A 12,221-nucleotide genomic window follows, 5' to 3' on the forward strand; every position below is an offset into this window, starting at 1 on the left:
ATTACACACCCATTAGAATGGCCACAATGTGCAACACTGACAATATCAAATGCTAAGGAAGTTGTCTAGCAGCAGGAACTCTCATTCATTGCTGGGGGGAATGCAAAAATGGTTACAACCGCTTGGGAAGACAGTTTGGCAGCTTCTTAGAAAACTAAACATATTCTTACCATATAACCCAGCAATCATTCCCCTTGAGGTTTGCGGAGGGGAGCTGAAAACTTATGTCCACACAAAAACCTGCACAAAAATGTTTACAGCTTTATTCATAACCACCAAAACTTGGAAGCAACGAAGGTGCCAGTCTACACAATGATACATCTAGACAATGGAATGTTATTCAGGGCTGTAAAGAGCAATCAAGCCATGAAAAGACAGAGAAGCAGCTTCAATGTACCTTACTAAGTGAAAGAAGCCCATCAGAAAAGGATATATGTACTTCAGGATTCCAACTACAGGACATTCTGGAAAAGGAAAAACTATCAAGATCGGTTGTTGACAGGGGTCAGGGAGGGCGGACAAGATGAATGGACAGAGCACAGGAGATTTTTAGGGCAGTGAAACTATTCTGTAGGATAGTCAAAATACACGTCATTATACTTTTGTCCAAACATGCAGAATGTACAACACCAACAATGAACTATAGCTTAAACTTGGACTTTCTGAGATAATGTGTCAATCCAGATGCATCAACTGTAACAAATGTTTGGGGACCCTGACAGTGGGGAAAGGCTATGCACGTTTGGGAACAGAGGGTATACGAGAACACTCTGTGCCTTCTGCTCAATTCTGCTGTGAACCTAAAATTGTTCTTTAAAAAAAATTAAGTCTATGTAAAAAAAGAAAAGGCAGGAGTGCAATTTGAGTCAATTTTTCAATGATAATTTGATTTCTAGTCTAACATAGTATCCTAATGGTATTTGGGGCAAAGTTAAATACACTGAGAAGTGAAAACGCCAAAGTATTTTTTTTTAAGATTTTATTTATTTATTCATGAGAGACACAGAGAAAGAGAGGCAGAGACATAGGCAGAGGGAGACACAGGCTCCTCACAGGGAGCCCGATGTGGGACTCGATCCCAGGACCCCGGGATCACACCCTGAGCCAAAGGCAGATGCTCAACCACTGAGCCACCCCGGCGTCCCAAGGCCAAAGTATTTTTTAAATTCAATAAACGAATAGTTAATACACAAATGTTGACATTTTTAAAAAGATACAAGAGTATGCACTGCAAATATTGTCTTCTATTCCTCAGACACTCAACTTTAATTTTTTTTAAGGTTTTATTTCATGGGACGCTATTTCCACTATGATCCTCCAAGATACAAGTGATTAATCTGAAGTGATGGCATTTGTTCCAAAAACTTAAGCCACTCCTATGCCTCATGATAGTTTTAACAGAAAATACAGAGAACTTTTTTTGCTTCACGAAGTCCCCAGACCATCAGCATTACTGTTACGCGTGAACCTGTTGGAAATGCAGGATCATGGGTTCCATCCAGACCTACTAGCGCAGAACTATATCTTAAAGAGATGCCCTAAATAAAAAAATATTAAAAAAAAAAGGGGGGGGGGGACGCCTGAGTGGCTCAGTGGTTGAGCGTCTGACTTTGGTTCAGGGCGTGATCCTGGGAACCCGGATCAAGTCCCACATCAGGCTCCTTGCAGGGAGCCTGCCTCTTCCTCTGCCTATGTTTCTGCCTCTCTCTGTGTCTCTCATGAATAAATAAAAAAATATTAAAAAAAAAAGAGACGCCCAAGTGATATGTATGCACTAGTACATGAGATAACACCACCCCTGTTTTCATAGAGTTTATAGGCTAGTGGAAGAGATAAAACAAACAACCGTAACAAGAGGCATCATACACCAACGGGCTATGTGGCTCCAAGACTTTGGGGACCGGTCAGTCTTGGTCCTTAGGGGCAGCCCACTGCCCCAGGATGAAACGCCAGCCTCTCTGCAGGGGTCTGTGTGCCATGTGCATTCTGGCGACTGCTCATCTGCCCAGTCTCCTCCTCTCCTGTTTCCTACAACAGATTTTCCAGCCAGCCTGACCCGACCGACAGACTGGGAGTGAGGTTTCTCCAACGTGCCTCCAGGCCTTTGTACATAGGACTCTAACCACCCGGCCCCCCTGACCTTCCCTGGCCAGCTCTCAGCCTCCTTCTGACTGGAGCAAGGGCCACTCTCTATTCCCCCCTATGGCCAGCGGGCTGGCCTCCTGGCAGAGGAAAGGTCTCAGGGGCTATTTTCTACTCCTTTTAGTATATCCCTGGGAGGAATGAAGAATAATCAGAGATGCTTCAGGGAGGGGGTAAAGGATGAGAGGGGTTTAGATAAATGAACAGTTTATCAAAAACAGACTAAGGCAGAGACATATACGTCAAAGTCAGTTTGGGGAAGAAACTAATTTGCTTTTTTGTCATTCAGAGATCTACTCTGAACTCAGTGTCCTGTCGTGGATGAGACACAATTTCCACTCCTGCTTTTTTTCTCCCTTTTCATAAAACCAACTTGTGCCCATGGTGTCGTTACTGTAAGCAAATGGAGCTCCCAAAATGAGGCTGCTGCCACTAGCAGCCGAGAGGCCCCCCGGGAACCGAAATCCTGGTCCCGGCTGCACCTGCTTCACTTAGCAGAGGCAGCAAATTTTTCACAGTCAAGGAATAGTTTCACCGTGACGAGGAGTTCTCCCCTCTTTATTAAACTCAAACAGCCACTAATTAAACATAATGTAAGTCTGCCGAAAAAAACACTTTTGTGTTTTTAAATAATTCATCACATTAACGTAGGACACGCCAACAGGGAACTGACTTTCACAGGACAAAGCAGAGGAACCGCTAAGTGCCAGGTGTAGGCAGATGCCCACCTTCCAGGAAGGCCAGAGGCACCCAACCTGGGCCACTCCAGGCTGCAGGAAACCACAAAAGTAAACACGCCAGACCAGCATCAGGACACAACCGGGCCTGGAGGCCGCGCTTAGGGAGGCAGCTAACCAAGGGCAAGTTGTACTCAGCAAGAGAAGTAATTGGTTTCTCTGTCATTTGCACCAGTCTGGGACAAACAAGATAGCAAAGCCACCGATCACAGCATTTCAGAAGATAAAGAACAATGATTAAAAAAAAAAAAAAGAAAAAAAAAAAAAAAAGAACAATGATATATTCACGGGTATCCCTTCCTCACTACCAAACTCCAAGCTAAACACTATCATCATCGCCTGCCCGAAACGTAACAGCCTACGTGGCTCTGCTTCCACCCAAGGTGTACATCAGCCCACAGCGCCCTCAAGTTCTAGTTCACAGTCTCTAATGGCTTCTCAGAGCACTTAAAGCAAATGCAAACCCAGTCCCTTGCCTCCAGAGCGTGCCCTAAAGGGCCCAGCCCAGACTGCCCCCTCCCTAACTTGGCCCCAGGTCCCAGCTCACTTACTCCAGTCACACCAGCCTTCTTCCCACTGCTTTAACACGCCCACCTGGAGCCACCTCTAGGCCCCGGTCCCCACAGGTGCCTCTGCCTGGCACATGTTGAGCACCCTTACTGCTCAGATGAATGCCACCTCCTTGTCACCCCAGCCCCTAGTCACTCTCTACCAAAGCAGCTTGCTTACTTTTCTCCCGAGCACTTACCACCACGTGAAACTACCTTGTTTATCTCTTTGCTTGCTTCTGTGCAGTCTCCCCGACCTGGAATCAGAGCTCCACAAAAACAGAGACCTGGTGGGCCTTGCTCATTGCTAAATCCTCAACTCCCCAAACACTACCTGGCACTTAATAAATATCTTTGTTGAACACATTTGTTAAACGACTTGTTGAATGAGTAATAGCTATAGACTTGTTTTCAGAAGGCCAAAACATGAAAAAACTTGGTTTCATATAAACCATATTTTACAAAAGGATTCCTTATCTAATGCATTTTTAAATATTTGGCTTACAAAGCTTCAATGTATACACCTTTTTTTCCTATTTTTTTAAAGATTTGATTTGTAAGTAACCACACACCCAATGTGGGGCTCAAACTCCCAACCCTGAGATCAAGAGTCACATGCTCTACCCACTTAGCCAGCCGAGTACCCCAGTGTGCACACTTTTTAAAGGATAGACCTATTGTGCAAATTGAACTAACTCCTTCAAGGCATGAACAGTATTTGGTACATAGAAGGTATCCAATAAACAGCCAGTGAATACATGAGCACTGGAAAATAATACAAAGCATAAACTATATGAAACTGCACTTGAATTTGAGAACATAGCAAATGTGGATATATTTAGGTCCATTTTCCACTTTACCTGCCTGAATAACATATATACTTAAAATCCACTACTGTGAAAAAAAAAATAAAATAAAATAAAATCCACTACTGTGAGATACTAGCAATAATCTTAGCCATTATCTTTACAGGCAGGTGTGAATCCAAATAAATTCAGAAAGTTATCTGGCACCTCTACAGCAGTCTTAACTGATGCATAAAAGACACAGAAGTAATCAACAGAAATACTCAAAACTGCCAGGTGGTTAGGGACCACTGTGGGCTTTAGTATAAAAAATCATGATGCTTGAGAAATTCATTTCTATTTGTAATCTATGTAAAAATTCACATACCCTTATGAAAGGCTAATCAAGAAATCACACCTCTATAAAACCTGTCCCATCGCCCGGGTGGCTCTGCAGTTAAGTGTCTGCCTTCAGCTCAGGACATGATCCTGAAATCCCACATTGGGCTCCCTGCAAGGAGCTGCTTCTCCCTCTGCCTGTGTCTCTGTGTCTCTGCCTCTCTCTCTCTCTCATGAATAAATAAATAAAATCTTTAAAAAAAAAAAAAACAAAACCTGCCCCATTTGTCATATAATGCACACCTGCCCTACTATTCCAGGTCATGTCCAATTTAAAAGAAAAGTGCATCTTAATTTTTCCTTTTTTCAACATAAAATTCTTCTGTTTGGGCTCTATTCCTAAACCATGAAATTGCTCTACACATTCAATATTCATAGAATTTTAATGTGGCACCCAAGAAAAATTCCTGTTCAGGTAACCATCTGTACCAAGTGATGTCCACTCTCTTTTCTCTTTCCCTACCAGGTGTTGAGCCAGTTTGCAAAGGTCAAAAGAGAAAAGCAACTAGATGTGCAAGTGTTTGTGTGAGGTGTGTGTTCACATTCATTTGTATGTTCTTGAAGGGTCATTCTGAAAGCAAATATAAATGTACTTTGGGATTATGCACATTGTCTTATTTGCATCTCCTGTTTCTGCCTTTAAAATATCCCCTAATATATAATGCCAACTGTGCCTTATCTCTTAGCAGTAACCAAATTAGGTTCCATGGAAAGTCACTCTTAAAATAACCTCAAGAAATGGACTTTCAAATAATTTCATATTCTAAGAACTCAAAGAACACGTCGTCTATAAAAATCAATTTCAGGATGCAATTTATAATCTCACAACACCTGGCAAAAATAAAATATAAAATAAGTACATTTTCTGCTGACAACTGATAAATTTGCTCCAAAAACATATCATAGTTTTGTTGTTCTGTAGTTTAAATAACTTTGGAATAACATGATTCAGACTTCAGATGAAGCTACCAACATACAATTCATTGAAATAACCTTTTCAAAAGTATTGCCAGTTGGAGTTAACAGATAATCCTTACAAAAGTTTCTTAAATTTTGTTTTTGGGGGGCTTCTTTTTTTTTTTTTTAATAAAGCTTTGGTCTGGTGTTTTCACGGTCGAACTCCTAGGCCAAAGTAAACAGAAGTCCACCCCACTCCAATAGCGAAGACATCTTTATTAAATATGTTTTGGAAAAGTAAATAAAATCATAAAACAGTACCAGCAATAAGTTTTTCGGGTTTTTAGGGTTTTTTTAGATTTACTTCTTACTGATTTTGAGGTTAAAAAAAAAAATCTGGTAAAAGGTTCTCCCTCTGGTTTTGTATAACCACCTTGTTTATCTCTTTGCTTGCTTCTGTGCAGTCTCCCCCAACCTGGAATCAGAGCTCCACGAAAACAGGGACCTGGTCGGCCTTGCTCATTGCTAAATCCTCAACTCCCTGAACACTACCTGGCACTTAATAAATATCTTCGTTGAACACGTTTGTTAAACGACTTGTATACAATTGTACACTCACTGCCTTTCATAACCACGTACAAGCAGACTCAAATCCTCAACCTAAAATAAAATATAATCCGACAACACACCTTGAGTTACCTTTTTAACTACCTAACATCATTTTTTTAAAATTTAGCATTATGTATAAAAGCTAATTTTTCGAACCAGAAAATCTGCACGTTATCATTCTTTTTTTTTTTTTTTTTTTTACAAAACTACAAGTCAAAACTTTTTCATTTCAGGAGGTGAAAGTTCTGGGGAGGAGGAGAAGATAGGATACAGTGCCTAATAAATAATTTGGTTTCTGTGTCTCCGTTTTATTAGCACTTAAATGATAGGCAAAGCCTTATGTGGCTCACGAACAGGTACTTATTATAAAACGAGCACTCTGGAAGCACTGCGCAACGAGAAGATACAACCAGCACCTAATTATTATTTGTAAAGGGTCACCTAATGGCTAACCCAGGCAGTTTATTACTCAACCTGCCAGAGGCCAGGAGCAAGCCCTGCTAGGAGGAGCCCGGGAGGGTGAGTAAGGTGCCCTGCTGCCCCTGGGAGAGGCTGCGAGGGATGCACCCCTCAAACACCCGGGTGCCTGGTACTGGGGTTGGGGGGGGTCGGGGGGGGTTAATAAAAATAATTCTACGTGTTCAAGCCGGTGGGAACTCCAGAAATCTACTCCAACCCCTTCGTTTTAGCAGCAGTGAAACTGGCAGGGATGCGTAGCGCTCAGCTATTCTCAAAGCGCTAATGTCCTGAAGACAAAACTTTATGGAAACGGATGGAATTCACATCCCAAACTCACACCGCGGAAGGCACGGCAATCGGGGGCTAAAACAAAGGGCGGGTCGCCGGGGCGCAGCAGGCGCGGCCTCGGGCACCCGCCCCGACCCGGCGGCCGGCACAGCGCGGGGACCCCGGGGCCACAGCGGCCTCACCGTCCCCACCCGCGAAATGGGCCGGACGCCCCCCGGGCCCCGCCGGCCCGCGCAGAAGGAGGGAGGGGCGCCCGGGGCCCGACGGCAGCGGCGCCCGCCCCTCCCCGCGGCGGTCAGGCCCCCTCCCCCATCCTCCCCTCCCCTCCCCCCGCCCCCGGGGTCCCCAGAACCGCGCCGCCCGCCGCGGCCCCGACGCCGCCTACCTTGGCCACCCAGCTGAACAATGGGGACATCGCGCGCCGGGCGGCGGCTCCCCTCCCGTCGCTCCGCTCACTCCCGCCGCCGGCCGCTGGGGCGCGGGGCAGCCGGGGGCGCGCTCGGGGCGCGGCGGGGCGCGGGCATGACCCCCGGCGGCGGCGGCTCCTCCCCGCTCCGCGCCGCCCGCCGAGGTCCGCCCGCGGGGCTGCCCGCGGCCGAGAAGGGAAGTGGGTGGGGAGAGCGCGGGGAAGGGGAGGGGTGGGGAGGGAGGGAGGGCAGGGGAGGGGAGGAGAGGGGGGGAGGGGAGGGGAGGAGAGGGGGGAGGGGGGAAGGGGAGGGGAGGGGCGGGAGGGGAGAAGAAGGGAGGGGCGGGAGGGGAGGGCAGGCAGCGGCCGGCGCGCCCCCACCCCGCGCCCCCACCCCGTGCGCCCCCACCCCGCGCGCCCCCACCGCGCGCTCCGGGCGGGAAGCCGGGACTCCGGGGTGCCCCGGGCGGCGCAGCCCCGGGAGGAGGAGTCCAAGAACTTTCAGAAAACTCGGAATTCCTCCCTCTGCGGTCTCTTAAAAGCCCGAGTTGAGCGGCCACAAAGCCGGGCCAACTTTCCCGGGGTTACCCCCCCGCCCCGCGTTGCTTTCTAAACGCTCGAGACAGCTGCCAACAAAAGGACTAGTGTTTCCCCAGCCCCTAATACCTTTATATAATCAAAGGTGGTTTTCTTGGAGTCCGAAACCTAAGCTACTGAGACCAGGAAGGGGGTGGGGGTGGGTAAAGAAGCTCCTGCTCCCGCCGGCCGGCGGCGTTCAGCCCCCAGAGAAACATTTCACCAGTTTTCTTCTCTGCCAAGGCAAGCTGGTAAGACAGTGTGGTCCGTTGATAGCTACAAATGTTAAGGTAAATTTCTAACTCAAGACACCCTAGAGTTCCACGATGGGGAAAAAAAAAAGTCCAAAGGTCTAATGGCCCATGTGTGAATGCACGTGTCATGTTGTGCCACCCACTGAGCTCATCAGGCCAGAAAGCAACCAAGATTTTGCTTCTGTTTCCTTTTATGTTGTGCATTATTTTCATGATGGGCCAACAGGACACTCAGATGTCCAAATGTCTGGCATCTGAGTCAGGTGGGTATATTATCTATTGCTGCATAGTAACAAAATACCCCAAAATCAAGAAGCTTAAAACAGGGGTGGGTCAGAAAACCGGGACCATCTTAGTTGGCTGCTCTGCCCAAAGTCTCTCTTTATGTTGGGTTCAAGCTGTTAGCTGGGGCTGAAGCCATCTCAAAACTAGAGTGGGACTGAAGGATTCACTTCCAAGCTCACTCACACAGCCTGTTCCTTGCAGGCTGTTGGCTTCCGTTTCTTGCTGCATCAGGTGGTCCCCTCCATGGGGCTGCTCCTAAAATGGCAGTTCGCATCCCCCAGCACAAATGATCCAAGAAAGAGCATATGTCCAAGAAGGAAATCAGTCATTTTATAAACTGATCTCAGAAGTGACAGCGCAAAGTTCCTGCTGTATTCTATTGGTTAAAATGCGAGGAAATGATTCCAGTCCATACACAGGGCAAGAGGGAATTACACACCACTGTCATGACTGCCAAGAGGAGAGGATTGGGGGGGGGGGATATGTCATCTTTTTGTTTCTCCTTCCAGGTGGGGTGCAGAGGGAAAGCCAAGAGTGCCAGCATTCTAACAGGGCCCACCTGGGTTACTGAAAAGGGCCTTAGGAGCATCTTAAGGAAGTGCTGCTCTTTCGTGCTTGTAAGCAGTGATTGACATTCCCTAAAGAAATTCAGAGCTAAGGCACCTTAGCATCAGGAGTTGAGCATCTGCCTTTGGCTCAGGGCGTGATCCCGGGGCCCTGGGGTCGGGGCCCTGGGGTCGAGTCCCACGTCAGGCTCCTCACAGGCCACCTGCTTCTCCCTCTGCCTGTGTCTCTGCCTCATTCTCTCTGTGTGTCTCTCATGAATAAATAAATAAAATCTTTTTAAAAAATGCGGAATCTGGGGCGCCTGGGTGTCTCAGTGGTTGAGTGTTTGTTTGCCTTTGGCTCAGGTGGTGATCCTGGGGCCCTGGGATCGAATCTCTAGAGAGCTTGCTTCTCCCTCTGCCCATGTCTCTGCCTCTCTCTGTGTGTCTCTCAGGAATAAATACAATCTTTAAAAAGAAAAGAAAGAAAAAGAAATGCAACATCTTGGGCCCTGCCCTGAATAATCCAGACCTACGGAGTCAGAACTTTCATGTTATTGTGATTCCAGATGGCTAGGGTGCACATTCAAGTTTGAGATGCACGAGCATATGAGAATCATTGGTGTGGGGCTTAAAATGAGCTTCTGGCCAACAGACTCTTAAGAGAACCGCAGAAACTGTTCTGTGTCCTGTGTCCCAGGGATGATGTGCACTAGCTCATCCAGAGGGAGACCTGGTTCCTAGGCAGCAACATAGTTTGATGGGCAGCTGAGGACCAGGTGGGACCAGCTGCACCCATGACAAATGTCACCATACTCCATCACTCCAATCCCCAGACTGAACTCTACGAAGATGCCCATAACTTAGAAGCACCTTTGGGGTGACGATGAAAAGAACCCAAAATTGATGAAAGAAACGTGAAATATTCCTGACTGAGATAAATTTTCTGCCAGTTGGGGAGAAGATGGGGTGACAAAAAAGAAATTAGATTAAATTTAGGAGAATATAAATCACACTTCTTTTTTTTTTTTTTTTAAATCACATTTCTTGCGCAAAGAAAAAAAATTAAAGTCACGCCAAATCGTGGATGTAACAATTACAATAGGAAAGCGCCCAGGCAGGTGAAATAGGGAGATCAAGTCTTCATTGTTTAAACCTGGATCCAATTCTCCCTATAGGCACATCAGAGTGGAGGCTCGTCAATCAGACCTGGTTTGGACTTGCCCAAAGCTTACATATCCCCTAGACACACAGAGGTCTCCCTCCGTCCCAGATCTCTCTTCCTGATCCAGAACTGTGTAGAATCATTCATTTCATGGGAACGTAAGGGCCTTTGCATTGAATAGACTTGCCGGGCAGGAACATGCGGAGCTCTAACACCAAACAGCTTAAGAAATCTATGAGAAGGGTCTTGTTTTAATTCACTATCACCATGTAGTAGTCACAGTGCAGGAAGAAACTCTGTTATAATTGGAATTATATTATCTGTTATTATCAATGATCTATAATTTGGAATTTCATTAAAGGGAAACTGTTAACAACAGACAATATACTGATTCCACATTCAAATGAAACAATTTTCCTTAAAACTCCACACTCCCTCCTGGCTGAAAAAGAAAGTATCCTTTCCCCTAAGAAACTATATATTCCCCCCAGGAAAGGACTGTACATAGACCAGGGACTGGTTATCTTTAACAGCTCCTGAGTGATTCCCTTCCAGTCAGAACTGAGAACCCCTAGACAGAATAGTCATTGCTCAAAGATGCTGATGGTTCCTAGCCCTGATCGTCTATCAGAGTTGCCTGTGATGACGGGGTAGGTGGGGAAGGAGGGTGAATAAATGGGCTGCTTTGGGGGCAAGGACCTCAAAGGGCAGGCAGGTCACATAAATGCATGAAGAGAGCCAGGTGTGAGACAATAAAGGACTGAACGAGCTGTGGCATTTCAGAGATGGGACACCCAATTATTACAACTCCATCCAAGCAAGCAAAATGTGTCAGCCAACTAAATTCAGCCAGAGGTCAATACTGGTGTTGACTTCTAGCTCTACTTAAAGCTTGGAAGAGTGGGGATCCCTGGGTGGCGCAGCGGTTTGGCGCCTGCCTTTGGCCCAGGGCGTGATCCTGGAGGCCCGGGATCGAATCCCACATCGGGCTCCCGGTGCATGGAGCCTGCTTCTCCCTCTGCCTGTGTCTCTGCCTCTCTCTCTCTCTCTGTGACTATCATAAGTAAATAAATAAAAAATAAAAAAAATAAGAAAAAAAGCTTGGAAGAGTGGATGTATGCGTGTTCCTTCTCTAACAGGTGAGTCTGTCAGCCAGGATTGAGAACCTCTTTTCACAGTTCTAGATGCCTTATTTAAAAAAAGAAAAAAAGATGTAAGGGGTGCCTGGATGCCTCAGAAGAATGTGTGACTCTTGCTCTCAGGGTCATGAATTGAAACCCCACATTGGGTGTAAAGATTACATGAATGAATGAATGAATTAAAAGAAAAAATAAGATATGGTTGCTCTCTGAAGAGCAATAGGCTATCCAAATAGGATGGCTGAGATCTAAATGAACAGGATCTATAGAAAATCCAAGACTGCTGTCTTTCTAAGTAACTTTACAAGGATAACTTAATCTATTTTCCTGAGACATTAAGGGAGGACCTGAAGATGGATGGGAGAACCCAGGAACTGGAAGACTTGCTTCCCTCCTGAGTCTGACCGGAACTCCTCCACCCAAGAAGCCCCCACCACTGCTGCCCGATTCTCCTGCCATCTTCCTCCTTTGAGAAGGAGCAAGAAGCAAGGACTGCGAAATCGCCTGTGAGAATTCCAGAGGACATGCACCTCCTTGGCTGTGCTGCACCAACTCAGAGGTGGAGGCAAAGAGGGGGAAGCATGCAAAAGCATGACCTCACTCTGCCAACCTCTTCCTCCCCACAAGACCTGGCTAAAAATAGGGCCGTTGTAATACTAGGAAACTCAACGTGCTTTCAAGTGAATCAGAACGACTTGGCAACTATGATCCTGACCAACCAATGACAATATGGTCTTCTTTTCCACACCGTCAAGCAATTCTCTGACACCAGCTGGGTGTCCTACAGTTCACCTCAATTCTGACACTACTGACCTGGAGATCCCCCAGGTTAAGAGCTAGGTCCCACACAAGACTGGGCCCCCCTACACACACAGTTCCCATGACAATCACAAGGCCACGTTGTCACCTGAGCTTCTAACGGACCAGCCACAGGTCCTCACAACCCCCTCCTTGGGTTCGATTAATATGCTAGCTAGCCTAGCTCAC

General features: G+C 46.6%; 1 protein-coding gene across 5 annotated transcripts in view; it reads right to left on the reverse strand.

The window, feature by feature from the left end:
* TBC1D1 (TBC1 domain family member 1) overlaps nucleotides 1–12,221 on the reverse strand; it is a 237,843-nt gene that overhangs the window by 149,157 nt on the left and 76,465 nt on the right. The window contains exon 1 of one of the 5 annotated variants that reach the window (XM_077879641.1): nucleotides 7,250–7,401. The exons of the other annotated variants lie outside the window; for them this stretch is intronic. Coding sequence (XP_077735767.1) covers nucleotides 7,250–7,279 — 30 coding nt within the window. The 5' untranslated portion in view covers nucleotides 7,280–7,401. Of the gene's footprint in view, nucleotides 1–7,249; nucleotides 7,402–12,221 lie in introns of those variants that run through there. 5 annotated transcript variants of the gene reach the window in all.

This window comes from Canis aureus, chromosome 2, assembly GCF_053574225.1.
Source record: "Canis aureus isolate CA01 chromosome 2, VMU_Caureus_v.1.0, whole genome shotgun sequence".
Taxonomy (NCBI): Eukaryota; Metazoa; Chordata; class Mammalia; order Carnivora; family Canidae; genus Canis; species Canis aureus.